Below are 18,784 nucleotides of genomic sequence, written 5' to 3'. Positions count from 1 at the left end.
CATGCCTGTGTAAACTATGCTGAGTTATTTTCAAACACCGGTCGCTGGACCCAGTCAATGTCTATGAAGACGTACAACATTTGCTCTTGGATTTTCATCGCTGGAGGAGCAGAATGTCAGGTCTAGTGCTGGGCAGAGTGTGATGTGAGGGGATTAAACACGTGAGTCTGCAGGGCTGAGCGAGCTGAAGGGCAGAGCTCCAGGTCCCTGATTACAGGCAGGTGATGGAAGAGTTTTCTTCCCCCAGTCTCTGTCCCACGTGTTCCAGCACAGGCTGAGACCTGGGAAAGGATTTTCCCAAGTGCAGGTTGAGATTTCTTAGGCTTCTTCTTTAAAAAAAAAAAAAAAAAAAAAAAAAAAAAAAAAAAAAAAAGGCAGTACCAGTACCAGAAAAAGCCCATTGTATTCTGGCCTTGGCCCACCTCGGGGCTGCCTGCGCCCACCCGGGACTGCCTGCACCCACCTCAGGGCTGCCTGCACCCGGCTCTCTTTCCTCAGTCTCTCCCTGGTCACTCTGAACTTGGCCCTGGATGGTGGCTGAGCCCAGCGCAGGTGGCGTTCTCGTTGTCGGGCAGCCAAGACCTGTGGTGGGGGAGAATACGGTGATACTGGGGTCAGCACTGGAGATAGAGAGAGAGAGGCCTTTGGTGTCCCTGCCAACCCAAGAGCTGTCATCATTGCTCTTTGCCTTGCATTCGGGGGACAAATAGGGACTTTGTGCAGTCAACACACACTGCGTTGTTGGGGAGGCAATGGGAGACGGAGCAGGCCCATTTGAAAACTCTGCTCATGTCCCAAGCCAGTGCCTTTGGCATGGATTGCCTCTGGGCCATTACAAAGCATAGCTTCACAAGAGAGGCGTGGCCACTGCTGACCAATCACAGGAGCAATTGCCTTTTACATTTGCATAGTAGTTCCTGTTAGAGACCTTCAAAGACTGGAAAAGTGATTTTAAAGCGGTTTATTTTAGTATGAAATGACCTTTGTTTGCCTGGTGTAATAAAATCATTATGGCTTCCATGTTGTAGCTGCATCTGTTTATGGGCAGGACTAACACTAGCCAAGAGCCAAACCCATGGAAAATAGTGACCCATTCATTTTTCATTCACCTGTTTACCCATTCCATGCACATTCAGGGAGCAACCCCTGAGGCCCTCAGTCCTTCCTCCCAGAGCTGCTGGGCTTCTAAGAAGTATCGAGCAAGCACTGGAAAGTGAACCTTGGGGGCTGGGCTTGTGGTTCAGCTATGCCCTGTGTTCTGAGGACTGTGCACCCTGGCTAGGTGCACCGCAGGCATAGGTTTGGAGATTCAAGCCTGATCGGGATTGAGTTCCTCAAAGGCCTTTCTGTCCAGAGGTTAGACTAGCTAGCTTGCTGATTGCCTCAGGCTTGAACGCAGGAGCCCATACTGACAGAGGAAGAGAGTCTGGAGGAAGAAGGATGGGAAGCTGGGGGGCTGCGGGTGGGTAGAGAGTAGAGCAGCGCCGCTTCTCAGAAGGTGTTGAAGGATGGGGTCAGAGATGGCATGACCCGGGCCTACACTCGGGACGTGGAGACCGCTAATGTCTGTGTGGAAGCATGGGGAGAGAGGGAAGCTATATATTTTCTATGTGTGTGCATTGAAAAGCAAACGATCAGGGGCTGGGGATTTAGCTCAGTGGTAGAGCGCTTGCCTAGCAAGTGCAAGGTCCTGGGTTCGGTCCTCAGCTCTGGGGGGAAAAAAAGAAAAGCAAACGATCTAAAAGTTCTCTGAAACTGCGGTCAGAAGTTATAGTTCTCATTTGCCACTACATTTTCAAATGCACCCATTTCCCTGTAGCTCTGATTCCACTGGGAATGGGGTAAAGAAAGAAGCATAAGAAATTTACACACACACACACACACACACACACACACACACACACACACCCCACAGTGGGGCTCCAAAAGTGCAGCCAAATTTGAACTAAGGTCTGAGCTCCCTTCTGCATGGTGGGAACAGAGCAGTTCTGAACCCTCCCCGTCCTGCTCACCCTTTCAGCCTCCTCAGCACTGTCAGGACAACAGGAGCTGGGAGAATGAGGAATGTGGGTTCTGGAGTATTCTTCCAATTCCAAATCGAGATCCCTGGTTGCATCATGTAAAGATTCAGTAAAAAATTGGCTGTCATGTTTCCTTTTCCAGGCAAAGGCCAGCGCTGCCAAACAGATCTGAAAGAGAGGTGCCACAACACAGTGTCTATTTGTGCTCCTCTCACAGAGAGCCATCTTCTTGGTCCTGCACTGCCAGATGACTTCATCTCAGTTCAAAAATAGATACCAGAAGCTGCTACCCTGAAGTCCCCAGCACCTGGTCACTGGGTGTGGCCTTCACCAAGAGACTCGGGGCCTCTAGGGCACAGTTTCAGAAACTGAAGATAGAGGCAAAGTTGTCCATCTCTATGGGGATTTTTCAAAAGAGGATTCGGAATACCAGGTTGAGGTGGAGCTAAACCCAGGCCCCGGCTCCCAGATTTTCTTATCACATCTAGTTCCAACTTGAAAGAGAAGATGCACACCATCAAAACACACTCACTGGTCCCTCTCCTCCCTGGTCCCCTGCTGGCGAAGGCACCTCCACCACAGGGGAGTGTCTTACCATGAGTGGCTGGGTGACAGATGCACAGCAGATCACAGAGAGTAACAGCAGGTGCAGCCACCACATAAACTGCTCTGGCACAAACCTGTCCAGAAGAGGGCTCAGTCGACATCATGGGAGCGAGCTACCCATGAAGACAGAGTTACAGCCACAGGGCAATGATGCTTTCACTGCCGGGAGACACGGGCTGTGGTTGAGGAGGGTCTGTGGGATGGGTGCCAGGTCTGTCTGCCCATCAAAGCAGAGTTCTTCCCTGTTGAGGGAGTACCAACCTCCCGGAAACTAAAATGAAGACAGGACAGAGCACAGACAAGGACTTGGGAAATGTAGGTGGTGCTGTAGTGAGGACTCTGTGTTTCATCTTCAAGCCTCAGGATTAAGCACACCCAGTGTCCCTCTTTTACAGATAAGCAAACAGACATGAAGAAAAGTGCCTGCCCCATCTTCACAAAGTGGTCAGGAATGCAGGGAGAAAGGACATTATCAGGAAGAAAGAGCCTTGGGTGGCTCCTCTTCCTCATGGGATAGGAACATGGTGTAGGCTTCTCCAGAGACACAAAAGATGGCCCTCCAGTTCTTCAGTGGTGGCCTAAACCACATAGAGCCAGGTGAAGAGGTAACATGTGGGAAGGACTGGTTAGGATATTTGATGTACCATCATAGCCCAGCTCAACAGTGTACATTTTTTTTTTCAAACAATATTATTGACTTTGGCTAGCATCATGTTTTTCCTCTGATAAGGTTAGTGGCAGATGCCCCCTTTTTTTGGATGCCTGCCACTCCCTCCCCATAGCTTCTTGTTTGGTACTTAGGACTCCGTCTAGACAGGGTTGAGTGACCCTTTGGGGTTTGCCTATGATTGTATTCACCTTCAGAAGGGACGGAGTAGGGGAGAAAATAGTGACATTGGTAACTGTGTATGAGTTCCGCAAAACACCTGAGTCTCTTCACAGATCCTAGACATCTATCAAGCACCCAAGGATGTCTAAAAACCTCAGCTACTCACCTGTAGCCCAGGAATCCTGTCCCCAAACCACAGGCAAGGGAAGCTGATCCACAAATGGCCCAGGCCACAGAGCTTGACCAGAGCAGACAGACCTTTGACCCCTGGAGCACAAGTCCCTCAAAACCACTGCTGGGAGCTAAGAAAGAGCGAGATAGAGACCGGCAGGTTAGCAGACCTTGTCATCCTCACCCACAGTGTGGTGGGAGCTTGTCACCTTTGTTGGGTCCAAGGGGACTAGTCATACAGTCAAACATTATCTGAGGTGTGTCTGTGAGGAAGATCCAGAGGATAATAACCTTTGAATCAGTGGGTCGAACAAAGCAGATAGGCCTCCCCGTGTGGACGGGCCTTATTCAATCAGTTGAAAGTCTAAACAGAACAAATGGACAAAGGGAGTTCCTCTTGCTTGATGATGACCTTTGAACCAGGACATTGGTCTTTGCATGACAGAGCAGGAGGAGCAGTGGTAGTAAGAAACAAGGGATTTGGAGTTGGCCACTATGGCTGGGTCATCTCGAACTGTCCTGTCTCTGCACATTTCACAGTGAATGTCTCACTTTCAAGCTCTGGCTTCCCAGCCCATCTCTAGGCCCAGCATATATATCTAGCCAGGACTCTTGGGACAGCCTGCCAGTACTGGCATTATTACTATAAGCCTGTCCAGCTGAGTGCTCAATTGCACATAAGCATGACTTTTTCCTTCTCCCCCAGTGTGGACTGTGGGCCAGGCACAGCCTCGGTCAGGTGAGCACACAGACCTTGCTAACCACTGTCTACAGAGCAGTGTCCAGCTGCTGCTCAAAGCCTCTGTTGACCAGTTGTCCACACATTATGGAGCCCCAGAGCCCTGCAGTTATATGCTGACACCCCTATCCTCCATTCCTACTAGGCCAGATTCAACAGACCCTTCAGTCCCAATGATCAGACCAGGTGAAGTTAGTTCCTGGGACCCCGGTTCCCGGAGGACTCACTGACTCCATTGGCACAGCCTTCCCTGTTATTGCCCCGCCCTGCTTCCGGTTCAGTGAGCGTCTGCCATAATTTGAGCCTGAAGCTGTTACTCTAATTTGCATAGGAAAAAGTGGAGCTTTGCCTTTCAGAACGTTTGAAGTGCTAGGTCTCATACTGACTTTTAAAATGGTTGGATCAAGCTTGTAAGCCAGACTCACCAGGATTGGACTGAAGCCAGATGTCATAGATTCCAATAGACCTGGGCTCATCCCCAGGCTTGGATTTTAGAGGGGACCAGAATGTTTAGTGACATTTGGACCAGGTACATTCTGCTTGCTCTGCCTGTCTGGATGGGCACAGATCACTGTTCTGGCAGCAGGCACGAGGACGACTCAATACAGCCATAGGGCGACTTTACCTTGTGACCTGGGAGGAGGGTGGTGGCTCTTCTCTCTCAGGGCAGGAAAGGATGCACACACACCGCTGCTACTGGCTGCCATCCTCCAAGCTCGGTCAGTCCCTGGGAGAATGTCTGATGCAGGATGCTAGAATTGTGATAAGGTCAGGCCAAGTTGGCGCCACTTTTGCTGCTGAGCCTGAAATGCTAGTGCCCTTTGCTGCCAACTCTGAGGACAGGCATGGTCAGATGGGGGCCCAGTCAAGCACAGGCCTCAGGTGGCTTTTGAAGGATGTCATTGTCTGTCTGAGCCAGCTCCTTTGGACCTAAACTCTTCCTACCAGGGGACCTATGCTGATGGCCTACAGGCAGCTCCAGACAGTCAGGATGATAGACTGCAAAATCCACCAGATGCAAAAAGGTTGGAGGATGAGGGCCAGAGCGCTAGCAAGTGCATGGGGGTGGGGATCAGAGGTTCATGTGGCACATAGAGCAAGTGGGGCCTGAGAGTGCCTTGCATAGGAACAGGGGGTGTGGAGCTGTGGAGCAGAGTGAGCCATTGCCTGGCAAGTCTCAATGCACCACCACAGAGAACAACCCCCTAGGAGCACCAGCACCCAAGGGCACCAGCACCCAAGGGCACCAGCACCCAAGGGCACCAGCACCCAAGGGCACCAGCACCCCAAGGGCACCAGCACACAGATCCCCAAAGCAAAATCCCAGGGCAATGCAACCACAATGATAGCATTAGAAATTGTCCTTCATTTGCATAGAATTCTGGGTCCATAGAGACCTGGCTCTCAAGACCTGTCTACAGAAAGGGCAACACAGACCATAGTCTCGCTGTGCCACAGCCTCTTCTCCTCTTCCACAGGCCACCAGGGTCTCACTGGACACACACACACACACACACACACACACACACACACACACACACGGACGGACGGACGGACGGACAGACGGGACTTTCCAGATGCTGCCCTCTCCTGGCCCTACCTAGTTGTCACTTGTACTCCTTGGCCAGGGAAATGGCCTGCACTCTTTGGAGGACCGGCCCCAGCTATCCTCTGGATCTAACTATGGCCAGGCCACAGCCACAGGAAGGTGGCAGAGAAATCCAGCTTTTAGCATCTTATGCTGTAGAGTTAATGACTGCATGGCACGCCTCTTACCTGGGATGGCTGCCTCAGACCGGGTCTCCCACTGGGATCAGGGCCTGATGGGGGAGGGGAGGAAGCAAATGCATGAGTCTGAACTAGGCACAGCTGTGGTACTTTGGGAGCTGCTTCTCCCTCTTCTCTCCCCACCCCCCACCCCCCACACACACTCCAGAGTGAGCCTGAGAGACAAGCAAGGCAGGCCTGAAATGAGGACTTCTGATGTCTCCATCTTGATATGGGCTTGGACAAGAACAGGAGAAAATTGTATAGCTAAAAGCTTAAAAGATCCTTAAGAGGAAAGACTGATAAATGTGACTATACAAGGTTTTCAAAAGGGGATGATTGAAAAGCAGGATCCAGGAGAAGGGATTTGCTCCCCACACAGCCATGTTTTTCTGCCGTGGGGTGGCTGGCTATCGCTCATCTGGTTCTGGAAAATGGTGGTTACAAGAGTCTTGTCTACAAGGGATGATGGTCCAAGAAAAAAAAAAGTAGCTTTAGATCCACCCGATGATGTTTATTTTCAATGAACGAGACAAGCAGAAAGCAGGGGATATACTGCCCACTTAAGAGACTGGCCCCTGAGGACCAGGCAAGCTTCTGATCTTAGCTCACCATACCCTGAGGTACCTCTGTCTTCACTTTTCTTAGAGGCCACTGTGGCACAGCCTGTAAATGCCCTGCAGCCTCCTGTGAAGGAAAGAAGTTGGTTGGTAAGGGCACCCCATATCGAGGGTGCTGTGGGATTGGCCAGGGGCTAGGCGGGAAGTATAGGTGGGACTAACAGGGGAAAAAAGAAAGAACAGGAAGGCAGAAGAAGTCACTGCCAGCCGCTACCATGACCAGAACCATGTGAAGACACTGGTAAGCCACAAGCCACGTGGCAAGGTAGAGATTTATGGAAATGGATTAATTTAAGCTGTAAGAACAGTTAGCAAGAAGCCTGCCACGGCCATACAGTTTGTAAGCAATATAAGTGTCTGTGTTTACTTGGTTGGGTCTGAGCGGCTGTGGGACTGGCGGGTGACAGAGATTTGTCCTGACTGTGGGCAAGGCGGGAAAACTCTAGCTACACGGGGGTCTCCCCAGGGGCACAGGGCCACACACCTGGCTGGCCCTGAAGAGCAGTGATAAGAGCTGGGCAGCTGGGCAGGCCAGGAAGGTGCACAGGAGACTCAGACCGAAGGATTCCAGAGTGATAAGCGTGGGACCCACATCCAGGGGGCGCTGCAACATTCAACGACATGGCAATGAATTCCCTTGAGCCCAACCCCAAAGACACAGAATTCCAAATGGTTTCCGTGTGGGCTCCTGTTCTAGTTAAAGCCTCTTCTCCCAGAAGCCTTGCCTCCACCCCAGGGGTTGAACAAGACAAAATGCGCTTTTCCTCGTAGACACATCCTTGTGAACCAAACAGATGCTTGCCGGGCACCCACAAGACCCGTGCTCAGCTGACTAAGTCCTCACTACAGTCCCACAATAAGGTGCCAAGAGCTTCGGTATGCCCCCAGCAGAGGATGAGTTGGCATCCTGGATCAGACCACTGGAGGTCCCCAGGGAGCCCAGCTCCCCAGGGAGCACAGCTGGTCTCTCTTTGCCACTTGATGACGTTCCTTGTCATCTTTTGTTTATTGTTGCAAGTTCTACCAACACAGTGTATTTGAAAATTCTGCACATCTTTAAGTGTGATCATATCTGCTGCCACATTTGTCCTGTGACAGATGACTGACCTCAGTCATGATACAGCTACTATCAGTGTATCCTCCAGCTCGAGGACCATGTGAACCCAGGGGCTGGCTGGCCCCATGAATGATCCTGAAATTATCATAGAAAACGATCTTGGTCTGGAGAGATGGCTCGATGGTTAAGAACATGCATTGTTCTTACAGAGGATCCTACTTTGTTTCCTAGCACCCACATGAGGCAGCTCACAAACAACCTGTCACCCCGGCCATGAGAGGTCTGACCCCTCCTCTGGACTCTAAGGGGACCTTCTCCTTCCCTCTTTTTAAAACATGTACACATAATAAAAATGATGAAAAGAAATCTTCAGAAAGATTAGCTTCTTTCCCCTGAATGTCACGTTGTATGGAACCCAGGATGTGAATTCTCACAGGGCAGCAGTCTCTTGAGGACTTGCGGACCCTCCCAGCTCTGATTCCGGTCCCATTACTTGCTAACCCACTCAGCACGCTGCTAGATTGCTCCCCCTAGCTTACGACCTTTTCCAGAAGCTCAGAGTTTCCATGTTAAAAGAAGGACAAACTATGCCTGAGATTTGGAAGTTGCTCTGGGAAAATTTGCTGCCTCCCACCTGTTCATGGCCTCCCACAGTGACCAGGGCAGCGAGGCAGGAGTAGACACACAGGAGGCAGAAGGACACTGCAAGTCGCTGTGTGTGTAGGTAGCTGCTGGAGGGGGGCTGGCTGTACAGGGAGAGCCAGATGTGGAAATCCTCCAGGTACTCCGTGAACTTTGAGTAGAAAAGCTGAAACAGAAATCACAGGTGTTTTCCCAGGCATGGACAGCTGAGTGGAGTCCTGACCAATAATCAACGTTTAGAATGAGACTCCAAAATTTCCTGGCTTTTCTCTTTTGGCTGAAAGCTGGATACTTCCCGGCTAATGGTTTGGTGCAGGTGGATGCCTCTCATGGCCACCTGTTCTGCCTCCTCCCTTCCCGCCCCACCACCTACTTCTTCAGCAGCCTCTCACTGGACATGGCTTGCACCACTCGGACACTGACCCGGTTCAGCCTCCTGCTGAAACTTCCAAAGACTCGGTACCGACGAGTTCTCTGCTTCATTTGTGCTAGCTCAAACGGAGACCTCCTCTCTTGGCCCTCCCACCATTTCTTCCCTTTCTGACCCCAAAGGACTTTCTAAATCTCCCCATTCTCAGTGCTTTCCACAGAAACACAGCCACAGTGTAGCTGGGCACCAGCCCTGTGTGCACTGAGACCCGGGACTGACCGCCTTCTACCTGGTAAGCCTTATGAGGTCTACCCCCCAGAAGTTGGTGATATCTTGCTGCCCTGTGAGAATTCACATCCTGGGTTCCACCCCCCAGAGGTTGGTGATAAATTTTAAAATTCTCTGCATTTTAAAATTTTCAATGCAACTTAAATACTTTTTTGGAGCTAAATATTCTAGAAAAGGACTATTTATAAACAGAACTGCTATCATGAATACAATCAGAATAATCGGCAAACCCAGGCAAAACAGGTTTAAAAGACTAAGGATATATCTTTTGTATATAAATTCCCAGGTGACCATTGATACCAGAGACCCAGTCATATGGGCTCACAGATGACGAAATCAGTAAAGTTCTCAAGCATAACAGCCTGAGGGGGAAGCATGGGGATTATTGTCTAAGGGATGCTGCAGTTAAGCAGGGCCTTTGGTTTCAAGTGCTAAAATTTTTCTGTGTACCATGACTACTTGGAAATAGTTGTTTCAAATTTATATTGGCCATATTTTGTGCTAAATTGGCAATGTCAGATTCTTCTCACTATGGTGGCAATGGAAAGATCAAAGACCCAGTTCCCAGGAAATGTTAGGTTGGCAAGATAGTTCAAAGGGTAAAAGCACTTGCTGCCAAGGCTGATGATCTGAGTCCAATTCCCAGGACCCACATGGCGGAAGAAGAGAACCAATTCCTGTAAGTTGTTCTCTAACCTCTACATGTAGTCTGTGACGTAAACACACACACACACACACACACACACACACACACACACACACACACCAAGTAATTAAAAATGTTATAAACATTCTTAAAAAGAAATTATTCTTCGGAAGCACAAGTCACAAAGAAGTGTCTCTTGTGACATTTGCTGTTATGGAAATAAAGGAAGGAAAATGGTGGCTGTAGCCTGAACAAATAGCAGTGTACGGTGGGCCATTCTATGACCTTTAAATTAGTTAAGAGAAAATTCATGAAGAGGTTTATTCTATAAAGTGTGAATGTTTGCAAATGAGCCAATGCCCATCAATGAGGAGGAAATGGGAATATTCAGAAACCAAAATTTCATACTGAGTCTGTGAGATAATAGACAATGCTGTCACCTATTAGCACTTGTCTGCCTTCTGATGCTGCAGCCATGACCTGTCTGCATGCTGTGACAGCGGGATTGTTTATGGCACATGAGTGATTACAGGTCTTTCGTTTGGGCCCTCTCAGACACTGCAGACCACCAGCATGCAAAAGTTCTAGTTCATGTTACAGCTTGAAGACAAACCGCATTGCTGTAAAGATTGCTATGTAGCAAAGGCATCGATGTGCACTGGCTGGTGAGCTGATCCAAGTGTCATGTCATCTGAAGCGTGGTGTACTGCAGCTGTCTCCTCAGAACTGAAACAACCCCTCCTGGAGGAGGAGGAGGGAGGTGCTAAGACTGAGGGAGCTCATGAAACAAGAGAGTCACAAATATCCCCTCCAAGATTAGAGAAGCAGTAAGCTATTGTGATGGAGAGGATTTACTGGTAAAGCCGCCTGCAAGTAGTGCAGAGCCAGGGATGCTGATTTTGCGAGTCACCATCCACGCTGGGGTCTGCTTTTCAGTGGTATGGCTTCTGTTGAGTCACCCACACCCTTGAAAGTAATCCATAAACCAAGTAGCTAACCAAGATAGACTTGGAAGGAGACATTTCTTGGATGTGTTAGTCACTGGTCCCTGTCTGGGGTGAGTAGGCTCTAGTTCACGTCTTTCCAGAAGTCACACAACATGGGTATCTTGACAGTTAGCTACATAACTTTGGGAAAGTTTGAGTCACAACTTTGGAAAGAGAAGTAGATGTGGGCATGAAATAATACCGGCCCATCTGGTATGTCACAGGTCACCTGCATGGGGCCTACCTTCCAGAAGCCAAGACCTTGGCGCAGGCAGAAAAGCTCTCGCTGCACATGGCCATCACATAAACCCACAGCCAGCCAGCACTGGGCAGAGAAGAACCAGCCTTGGCCTGACCGTAGCTCCTTCACCATCACGTGGCTGAGGAACCAGTTTGGGGAAGGTCCACTGCTGTCATGCCAGAGTCGGATCTTCTGGAGTGGCCCCAGTTGGTTCGGAGTGCTAATGACATGAAGAAATGTCCTATCAGTCATGTGTACTCAGCACCTGCAAAATCCTCACCAACTCTGATAGGGCCCTTAAGGACAGTGGGTTCCAATGAGCATTGACTGGTAAGGGCACACAGGCCTTCAGGATCCACTCTATTTCCCCCTTTATTATCACTTTACTTCTCATGGTTTCAGTTATTCACCAACAAGCACAAATCAAAAATACCAAGTGGAAAATTCTAGAAAAAAAACAACCTGTAAGTTTTGAAGCTATTTACAGCTGTTCTACTTTATAATTACTGATTGATAATCTTGTGCTGTGCCTCATTAATAACTCATACTTTATCTTATGTTAGGATGTCAAAGAACAATCAAGTAGGCCCAGGGTTCAGTGCTCTCTGGTGATTCTGGGATCCGCTGTGTGGCCTGGAACACATCTCTTGAAAAGAGAGTGACTCAGATCTCCAGCCGCCTGTTCGGATGTGAGTTAGTCTGAAGTTTACCTGTACTTTCCTCATAAAAACAATGCTCCAAAATAATAAATATTGTAAGTAAATTATAATAAACATTATACATTTTTCATGAGAAAAAATTTCCTGTTTTCTAAGAGTACTTACACCTCTACCTTGACAAATGACCTCTTCCCCTGACTCTCCATCTTTGGGATGCTGTGTAGCATTGATCTTCCTGATTTGGGATGGTGGCACTAATTAATCATGTTTTGTAACACACACACACACACACACACACACACACACACACACAAACACTTATTCTAATACACAAGCTTAGTAAGCTGCTACCTTTTTTCTGCCTTCATCCCCTCCCACCCTGCTACCCTGTCCCATGTAAATAAACTATGTTAATCTATCCCATATGTTAGGCATGCTTGTAATTCCAACTCCCAGGGGCCAGAGCCAGGAGGATAGTTGCAAGTCCAGCCTGGTCTACATAGTGAATATCATATGTGCTGTGACTATATAGTAAGACCCTACCTTAAAAAAAAAAAAAAAAAAAAAAAAAAAGCAAAACCAGAACCTTCCTAAAATTAAGTGTGTGAGCCAATGATCATTACTCTCTTTCTAAGCTTCATCAGCCAGCTTTATCATAGGCATGATGCTCAGAAAACCGGTGTTCTCTAAGCAGCATCTTTGTGATACCTTATTCTGATCAGCCCCTTTTCCAAAACATGTGGGTAGAGGTGTCAGGAGTACCTCAGTATAAAGGTGTGCCTGGAATTCCTTCCAAACAAGGACATCTCTGGACAGCAGAGTTCTTTGGTTTCTGAGAGTCCGTTTTCACCACATAAAACAATGAAAACCTTAAAACACACAGAAATGGAGAAATGGGAGCTGAGGCTACATTATGGAGGGTGTGGAGTTCTGCAGAACAGTGTTTCCTTGCCCCATCCCCGCTCCCTACTGGCGGGTCCCAGTATCAAGCCCAGGGGCTGTGGGGGCCTTGCATGGCTTGCTGAGCCCTCACAGGCCAGTGCTGACATCCTACAGTGTAGCGTCTCCTCCACTAGCCAGCTCTTCACAAACTTCATCTAAGAAAGTGGGAGCCCCTTTGGAATCCTCAGCGTTTCTCTTCCTCTGCAGGGCAGAAGGCCACAGAGGGCAGCATCTCCTACCCTTGGGCATGGTGTCTGGACACTAGGCCTGTAGAACACCAGAGTGGGTCAGGGCTGGTGGGAGTGGTACCCATGTCCACAAGGAGCACCCTAGGGAAGCACATTGCACTGTACTTCTTATCACTCTTCCTGGCATCTGCCACACAGAAACCTGCAGCTTTGATGTGGTGTAATTTTAATCTTTTATTAAAATAATATTAATCTCTTGTCTTTCTTTCTTACTTTTTTGTTTGTTTGTTTTTGCTTCTTGATACAGAGTTTCTCTGTGTAACAGTCCTGGTTGTTCTAGAACTCACCCTGTTGACCAGGCTGGCCTGGAACTCACAGAGATTAGCCTATCTCTGCCTCCCAAGTGCGGGGATTAAAGGCATACACCACTACTGCCTGGCCCAATCTCTTGACTTTTAAATCCTTTCCTAGTCCACAATAATCTTTTGCTTTGAGTAGAGTAGCTACTATTTTTTATCATTGTCTTTCTGTTTTTAAACTTCTGAAATTTATTCTCTCTCTCTCTCTCTCTCTCTCTGTGTGTGTGTGTGTGTGTGTGTATAATGTCAATTAAAGATTTTATATTGTCTTCTTTTGTAGGGACTGTGATTGCTCCAGACATTTTGCTGAACAGCCTCTCTGGTCTATAAGACCTTGATACACACCTGGGTCATTTTTGGGGTGTCTAGCTGTCCCATAAATCTACTGGCTAACCCCAGAAGACATTACACTGTGAAGGCTCTTGCTTGGCTTTCTGGTAGGGAGCCATGCACGTCCTCTTTCAGATCGTTAGGCCTATACTTATTCTCCTGTGTGCTAGTGCTCGCTTCCATATTAACTTTAGAATCAATAATTCCTGTCCCACAAGACATCTTTCTGAAACTGTAGTTGATTTCATTGACTTTAATCTCTTTGTGTCTTAGGGTTTTGTTTTTTGTTTTTTTTTTCTTCAGTAAAATGGATAGTGTGGCTGGGTGTGGTGACATGCCATTAACCCTAGCACTTGGGAAGAAGAGGCAGGTGGATTTCTGAGTTCGAGGCCAGCCTAGTCTATATAGCAAGTTCCAGGACAGCTAGGGTTACATAGTGAAATCCTGTATCAACAAACCAGCAAACAAAACAAAAACTCAAATAAAATAAGTAATGTGGATATAGTAATAGACTAATTCATATTGTCATCATTATCATCATCCTACAGTTTGATTTATGATTTATGACAAGGAGAAATTACTTGTCTCAGCTGCTGTATAAAGATAGCTATTCTTGCTGGGTGGTGGTGGCACACGCCTTTAATCCCAGCACTCGGGAGGCAGAGGCATGTGGATCTCTGTGAGTTTGAGGCCACCCTGGTCTACAGAGCGAGATCCAGGACAGACACCAAACTACACAGAGAAACCTGTCTCGGAAAAAAAAAAAAAGCTATTCTTTCTTTAGGTCTTTTATGAATATTGGGGAGATTCTTTCCATGGTGCTCCTGTGTGTGTTAGGTGAATTCACCTTCAGATACTCGTCCTTTTGTGACTGGTAGGAGAAACTTGCTTCCAATCCTGTGCAATGACAGCCACTGACTCTGTGGATGAGTGGTGGGCTGCCCCACCCTGATCATGAACCTGACAAGCTTGTCTAACTCATCGGGTCTAATTGTTTTACATCGTTTTTGTACAAGCATGTCAACAGTATGTGTTTCTATCTTCTGGCTTCTAGGGGAAGCCACTCTCACTCCCCATGCCTCCAGTCTTATGGGTTCCAAAAAGCAGAAATGTTTTTAGAGAAAAGGCAGTGTGTATCAAACACCCATGGAGAATTCCTGGTGGATTTGTAGGGGCACATTGCCAGCCCTGCCTCTGAATGAGTTTGTTCCTGTCTCTGCAGAACTCTTTTCCATAGCCCACCTTAGCCTAGGTATTCCCTGGAACTGCTAGGCTGGACTTCCTCCTTGACCCTCCTACTACTTCATCCTCCTCCCCATCCACAACCTCATCTTCAGCTGCTTCTCTGGGGAACCCTGCCCATGGCCTCTATTTCCCAACCCAGCCCCGTTCCCACTCAGCCCAAAGGCTAGCTAGCCTAGGGACTTCTTACCCCTTTCTTGCTAGATCCTTCTCTGAGATGGGCCATGGATTCAGTGTTAACTTAGAGGAGTAGAGTCCAAGTCACAACATCTCAGAGACCGACTCAGAAGAAAACCATCTCTGAAACTGTTTGTCACCATGGAGGCAGAAAGGGGGAGAGGAGTCCAGGGGGCAGGAGGTGAGGGTCCTGTCTTTTGCCCTTACAAATACACAGGACAGTGGAAAGGGCAGATAAGCGTCACCCCTGACATTAGGATGGGACAGTGGTCACAGGTGATTGACAGAGCAGCCAAACCATCTCACTGTCACTTCTGGTGCCTATCAGGCTCATCCACACCCTTAGACTTCATTGTTAGAAGGCATTGTTGGGAGCTCATGTTACCTTTGATGAAAATTGGGCTGGTGACCGGAAGCCAGTGTCAATGATGACTGCATACAGTTGGTGGCCAGGTGGGGTATCTTCTTCCAGAAAAATACAACCAGGTTTCTTTTTCTTATGACAATCTACACATCTGCTTTTAGCCACCAACAATCCATAAAGAACCAAGAAAAACACACTGAAAATAGTGGGAAGCAAGTTGTGTGGGTGACTGTAAACAAAGAAAGAGAAATGAAGGGACTTCACGGGAACTGGCATTCAGGCAGATGTATTAGCTCTTCGCAAACTCACAATCTCTCCTTGGTCTTCACAGACATGTTTCCCAAATACCTTAGACTGGTTGGGTGGAAGGGGACTCTGAAAAATACAGAGCTGCCTAGGACCAATGACAGGCACCCCACGGCCTACAATGACGCCCCGAGGGGCCAATGATGATCCAGCTGGAGTGGCAGCAAGCTGCACCCTGCCAGGTCTGAGGAACCTGTACTAAATTGAAAAAAGAATGCCAGGTATGGCTCAGTGGTGGAGAACTTGCCTAGCGTATGTGAGGCTCTGGGTTTAATCTTTAGTATGAATGGGAAAAAATGGAAGAGAGGAGGAATGAAAGAAGAATGTCCCTATCCGAGACATGCCTCACAAAACTGATATGACATTCTGTTCTTCTCCTGCCTCCTCCTAGCAGAACAAGACAGGAGCAGCTCCCGATGGTCCAGTGTGCCTCTTCATGTACCTCTGTCCATGTGAGTGAGGCTGCTTGCTCTCTACCTGTAGCTTACACTCACCTGGTCCCTGGCACTCATGTACCAATTCTGCCTGGGAGAGCAGTCATCCAGCTCCCTCCTCTGTAGATCCACAGAGAGTCATCCAGATGGACCTTAACATACCTGGACTTGGGCTATACGGGTATGTGACAAAATTGCAGAGGACCCATGCTGTGTGGGATTGCTACCTTCCTACTCTCCTGCCTCATCACTCTGACTCCATCTAAGGACTGACATACGCTCTTGGTCCCCAATCTGATGTCCTCCTTTCTGTTTCCAAACCAGACTCAGAACCAGGTCACACCTCCTCTCAGTCACACTCTATGAACTTCCTGGCTCATAGCTTCCTGGCTCAAGCCCATCCTTCTCATCCTTACATTGCTTCCTGGGGCCATTCAGACGTCACCAGTGCTTTGGGGTGACCTTTGGGTGCCATTTTCTGTCTGTAGTATCTCCACTGTTCCACTCCTCCTTGTTTACCCACAAATAATATTGGTGTTGCAGAAAACCAGGACTGGAACTACTGTTCTCCAAGCCTGAAGAATTGGTTGACTGGAAATCTTCCCTGGGGCAGCATTGGTCTTTAGTAACTAATGACTCCTTGCTACCTATCAGGCCCACCAGCTAAGCTACTAAGTCCTGTTCAAAAGTGAAGTACAGTTTCATATTCTACCAGTATAAGTGCAAAAAATACTCAAAGCAGCTTGCCCTCAATGCACTCGTATTTCAAACTCTAAATATAATTTTTCATTTTGAAACAGTGGCTTTGGTAACTTTTAAACTTACTTAAAATAAGGTAGAGGTTTGTGGTGGTTTGGATAGGAATGGCCACCACTGACATGTATTTGAATGCTTGGCCGTAGGGAGTGGCACTATTAGGAGGTGTGGCCTTGTTCGAGTGGGTGTGACTTTGTTGGAGAGGACATGTCACTAGGGCTTGACTTTGAGGTCTCAGAAGCTCAAGCCATGCCCCGTGTGGCAGTCTCCGTCTGCTGCCTGCCAATCACAATGTAGAACTCTCGGTTCCTTCTCCAGCGTCATGTCTGCCTGCATGCTGCCATGCTTCCCACTGTGACGATAATGGACTAAACTTCTGAAATTGTAAGCCAGCCCCAATTAAATGTGTTTCCTTTGTAAGAGTTGCCTTGGTTATGATGTCTCTTCGCAGCAATAGAAACCCTAACTAAGACCAAGTTGTTATTGGAAATGAGGCTACAATGTTCAGTATAAACCAAGAAAAGCAAATTGAATGTCATTTTTGATGGCTGTAAATATTAATTAAATCAGTAATAATTGACCCTGTCTATATTGAAATATATCTGAGCTTAAAAGTAAGAAAGACACTGGATTCCTGGTGTTCATAAGGCTCCTGTCAGTGGCTGTAAAAATATAAACAATAACATAACATATAAGACAATCATTCCTCACATCTCTGCTCCAGAAAACAAACACGTTACATAAGTGATAAGTATAAACTCAGCGGAGCATGGGCATCTCTTAAGTGGTCACTAGAACACATGAAATGAAGTTCTGCTTTGGAGAGTGGAACTCACCTCTGAAACTCAGAAATGGGGCTCACTTCGAAAGTGGCATTCACCTTCCTTCTCAGGACAGAGAAAGGTGCAAGGCGATGGTAGCTAGAAGGGGAAAACAGAGCAGAATAACAAACGTGGGATAAGTTCAGCTTTCTGTGATGGGGCAATGAGAAGCTGGGAAAAAAGAAACAGCAGTCATTCAGATGTTATGATGCAGTCCGGTTTGCCATGTCTTGGGTGTAACTCTCTGATGTACTACAGAGCCTCAAATCTGGGCACCGGGAGTCAGCTGCTGAGGAGACCTGTCCTAAGACGTCAGGCATCAGGGTACACTGCCACCTATAGGCAGACCTACGACAGCACAGCCCTGCGTCAGATTCAGGTTAGAGCCTCACGGTAGACTGACCTTTGCGTAAGCACCTGTCCTAGCCTCACAAATATCCTGTCATTGCCAAACCTGTTGTGATAACTACCAAAATGCTTTTTTTTTTTTTAACATGAAACTGCTTTCTCTTTATCATCTTGCAGGTAGTTTCTGTATGTTCTTCCTTTGTGCCCTTGGCTCTTGGGGAAGGAGTACTGTGTATTAGAGAACAAAGGACTGCTTTCACTATAATTTAAAAGCAGATAACACTGGACCAATGAAACATTACCAGTAACTTCCCATGGCACCGCGTTATTGTAAAAGGCTACTACAAAGCAACATGGTATTGGCACAAAAATGAGACATGGAGACCAATGGGATGAAGTAGAGAATCTGGATGTAAGTCCACACAACTTCAGCTACTTGATTTGTGACAAATATACCAAAAATGCACATTGAAGAAAAGACAGCATCTTCAACAAATAGTACTGAAAAAAATCAAGTATGTACGTGTAGAAGAATGAAACTAGGTACTAATCTCTCGCACTCCATGAAAATCAACTCCTAGTGGATTGAAGATTTAAACGTAAAACCCGAGATTATAAAATCAATAGAGGAAAAGGAGAGAGTATTCTGTAAGATATAGGCATATATAAGTGCTTTCTAAATGGGACACCAGTCACCAGTCACTCAGGAAATAAAACCAATAGTTGACAAAGGGAAACTCATGAAATGAAAAGCTGTACAGCAAATGATAGTCTCAGTTGATTGACGAAGCAGCCTACAGAATGGAGGAAAAGTTTTGCCTGCTATTATCTGGCAGATGATTAATATCTAGATAATACTTTTATGGGATACCCGA

At 47.5% G+C, this 18,784-nt stretch overlaps 1 protein-coding gene across 1 annotated transcript in view; it reads right to left on the bottom strand.

The window, feature by feature from the left end:
* Pkd1l1 (polycystin 1 like 1, transient receptor potential channel interacting) overlaps positions 1–18,784 on the bottom strand; it is a 121,580-nt gene that overhangs the window by 27,862 nt on the left and 74,934 nt on the right. Inside the window, exons 30-40 of the mRNA XM_037208839.1 lie at positions 17,577–17,660; positions 15,266–15,473; positions 12,405–12,511; positions 10,987–11,203; positions 8,445–8,618; positions 7,238–7,357; positions 6,751–6,820; positions 3,623–3,797; positions 2,617–2,701; positions 2,013–2,189; positions 464–582 (exon numbers count right to left, since the gene is read on the bottom strand). Coding sequence (XP_037064734.1) covers positions 464–582; positions 2,013–2,189; positions 2,617–2,701; positions 3,623–3,797; positions 6,751–6,820; positions 7,238–7,357; positions 8,445–8,618; positions 10,987–11,203; positions 12,405–12,511; positions 15,266–15,473; positions 17,577–17,660 — 1,536 coding nt within the window. The remainder of the gene's footprint in view (positions 1–463; positions 583–2,012; positions 2,190–2,616; positions 2,702–3,622; positions 3,798–6,750; positions 6,821–7,237; positions 7,358–8,444; positions 8,619–10,986; positions 11,204–12,404; positions 12,512–15,265; positions 15,474–17,576; positions 17,661–18,784) is intronic.

Source organism: Peromyscus leucopus, chromosome 10 (genome assembly GCF_004664715.2).
Source record: "Peromyscus leucopus breed LL Stock chromosome 10, UCI_PerLeu_2.1, whole genome shotgun sequence".
In the NCBI taxonomy this organism is placed as follows: Eukaryota; Metazoa; Chordata; class Mammalia; order Rodentia; family Cricetidae; genus Peromyscus; species Peromyscus leucopus.
Note: the sequence above shows the minus strand (reverse complement) of the source record. Positions and strands in the feature narration are given on the sequence as shown.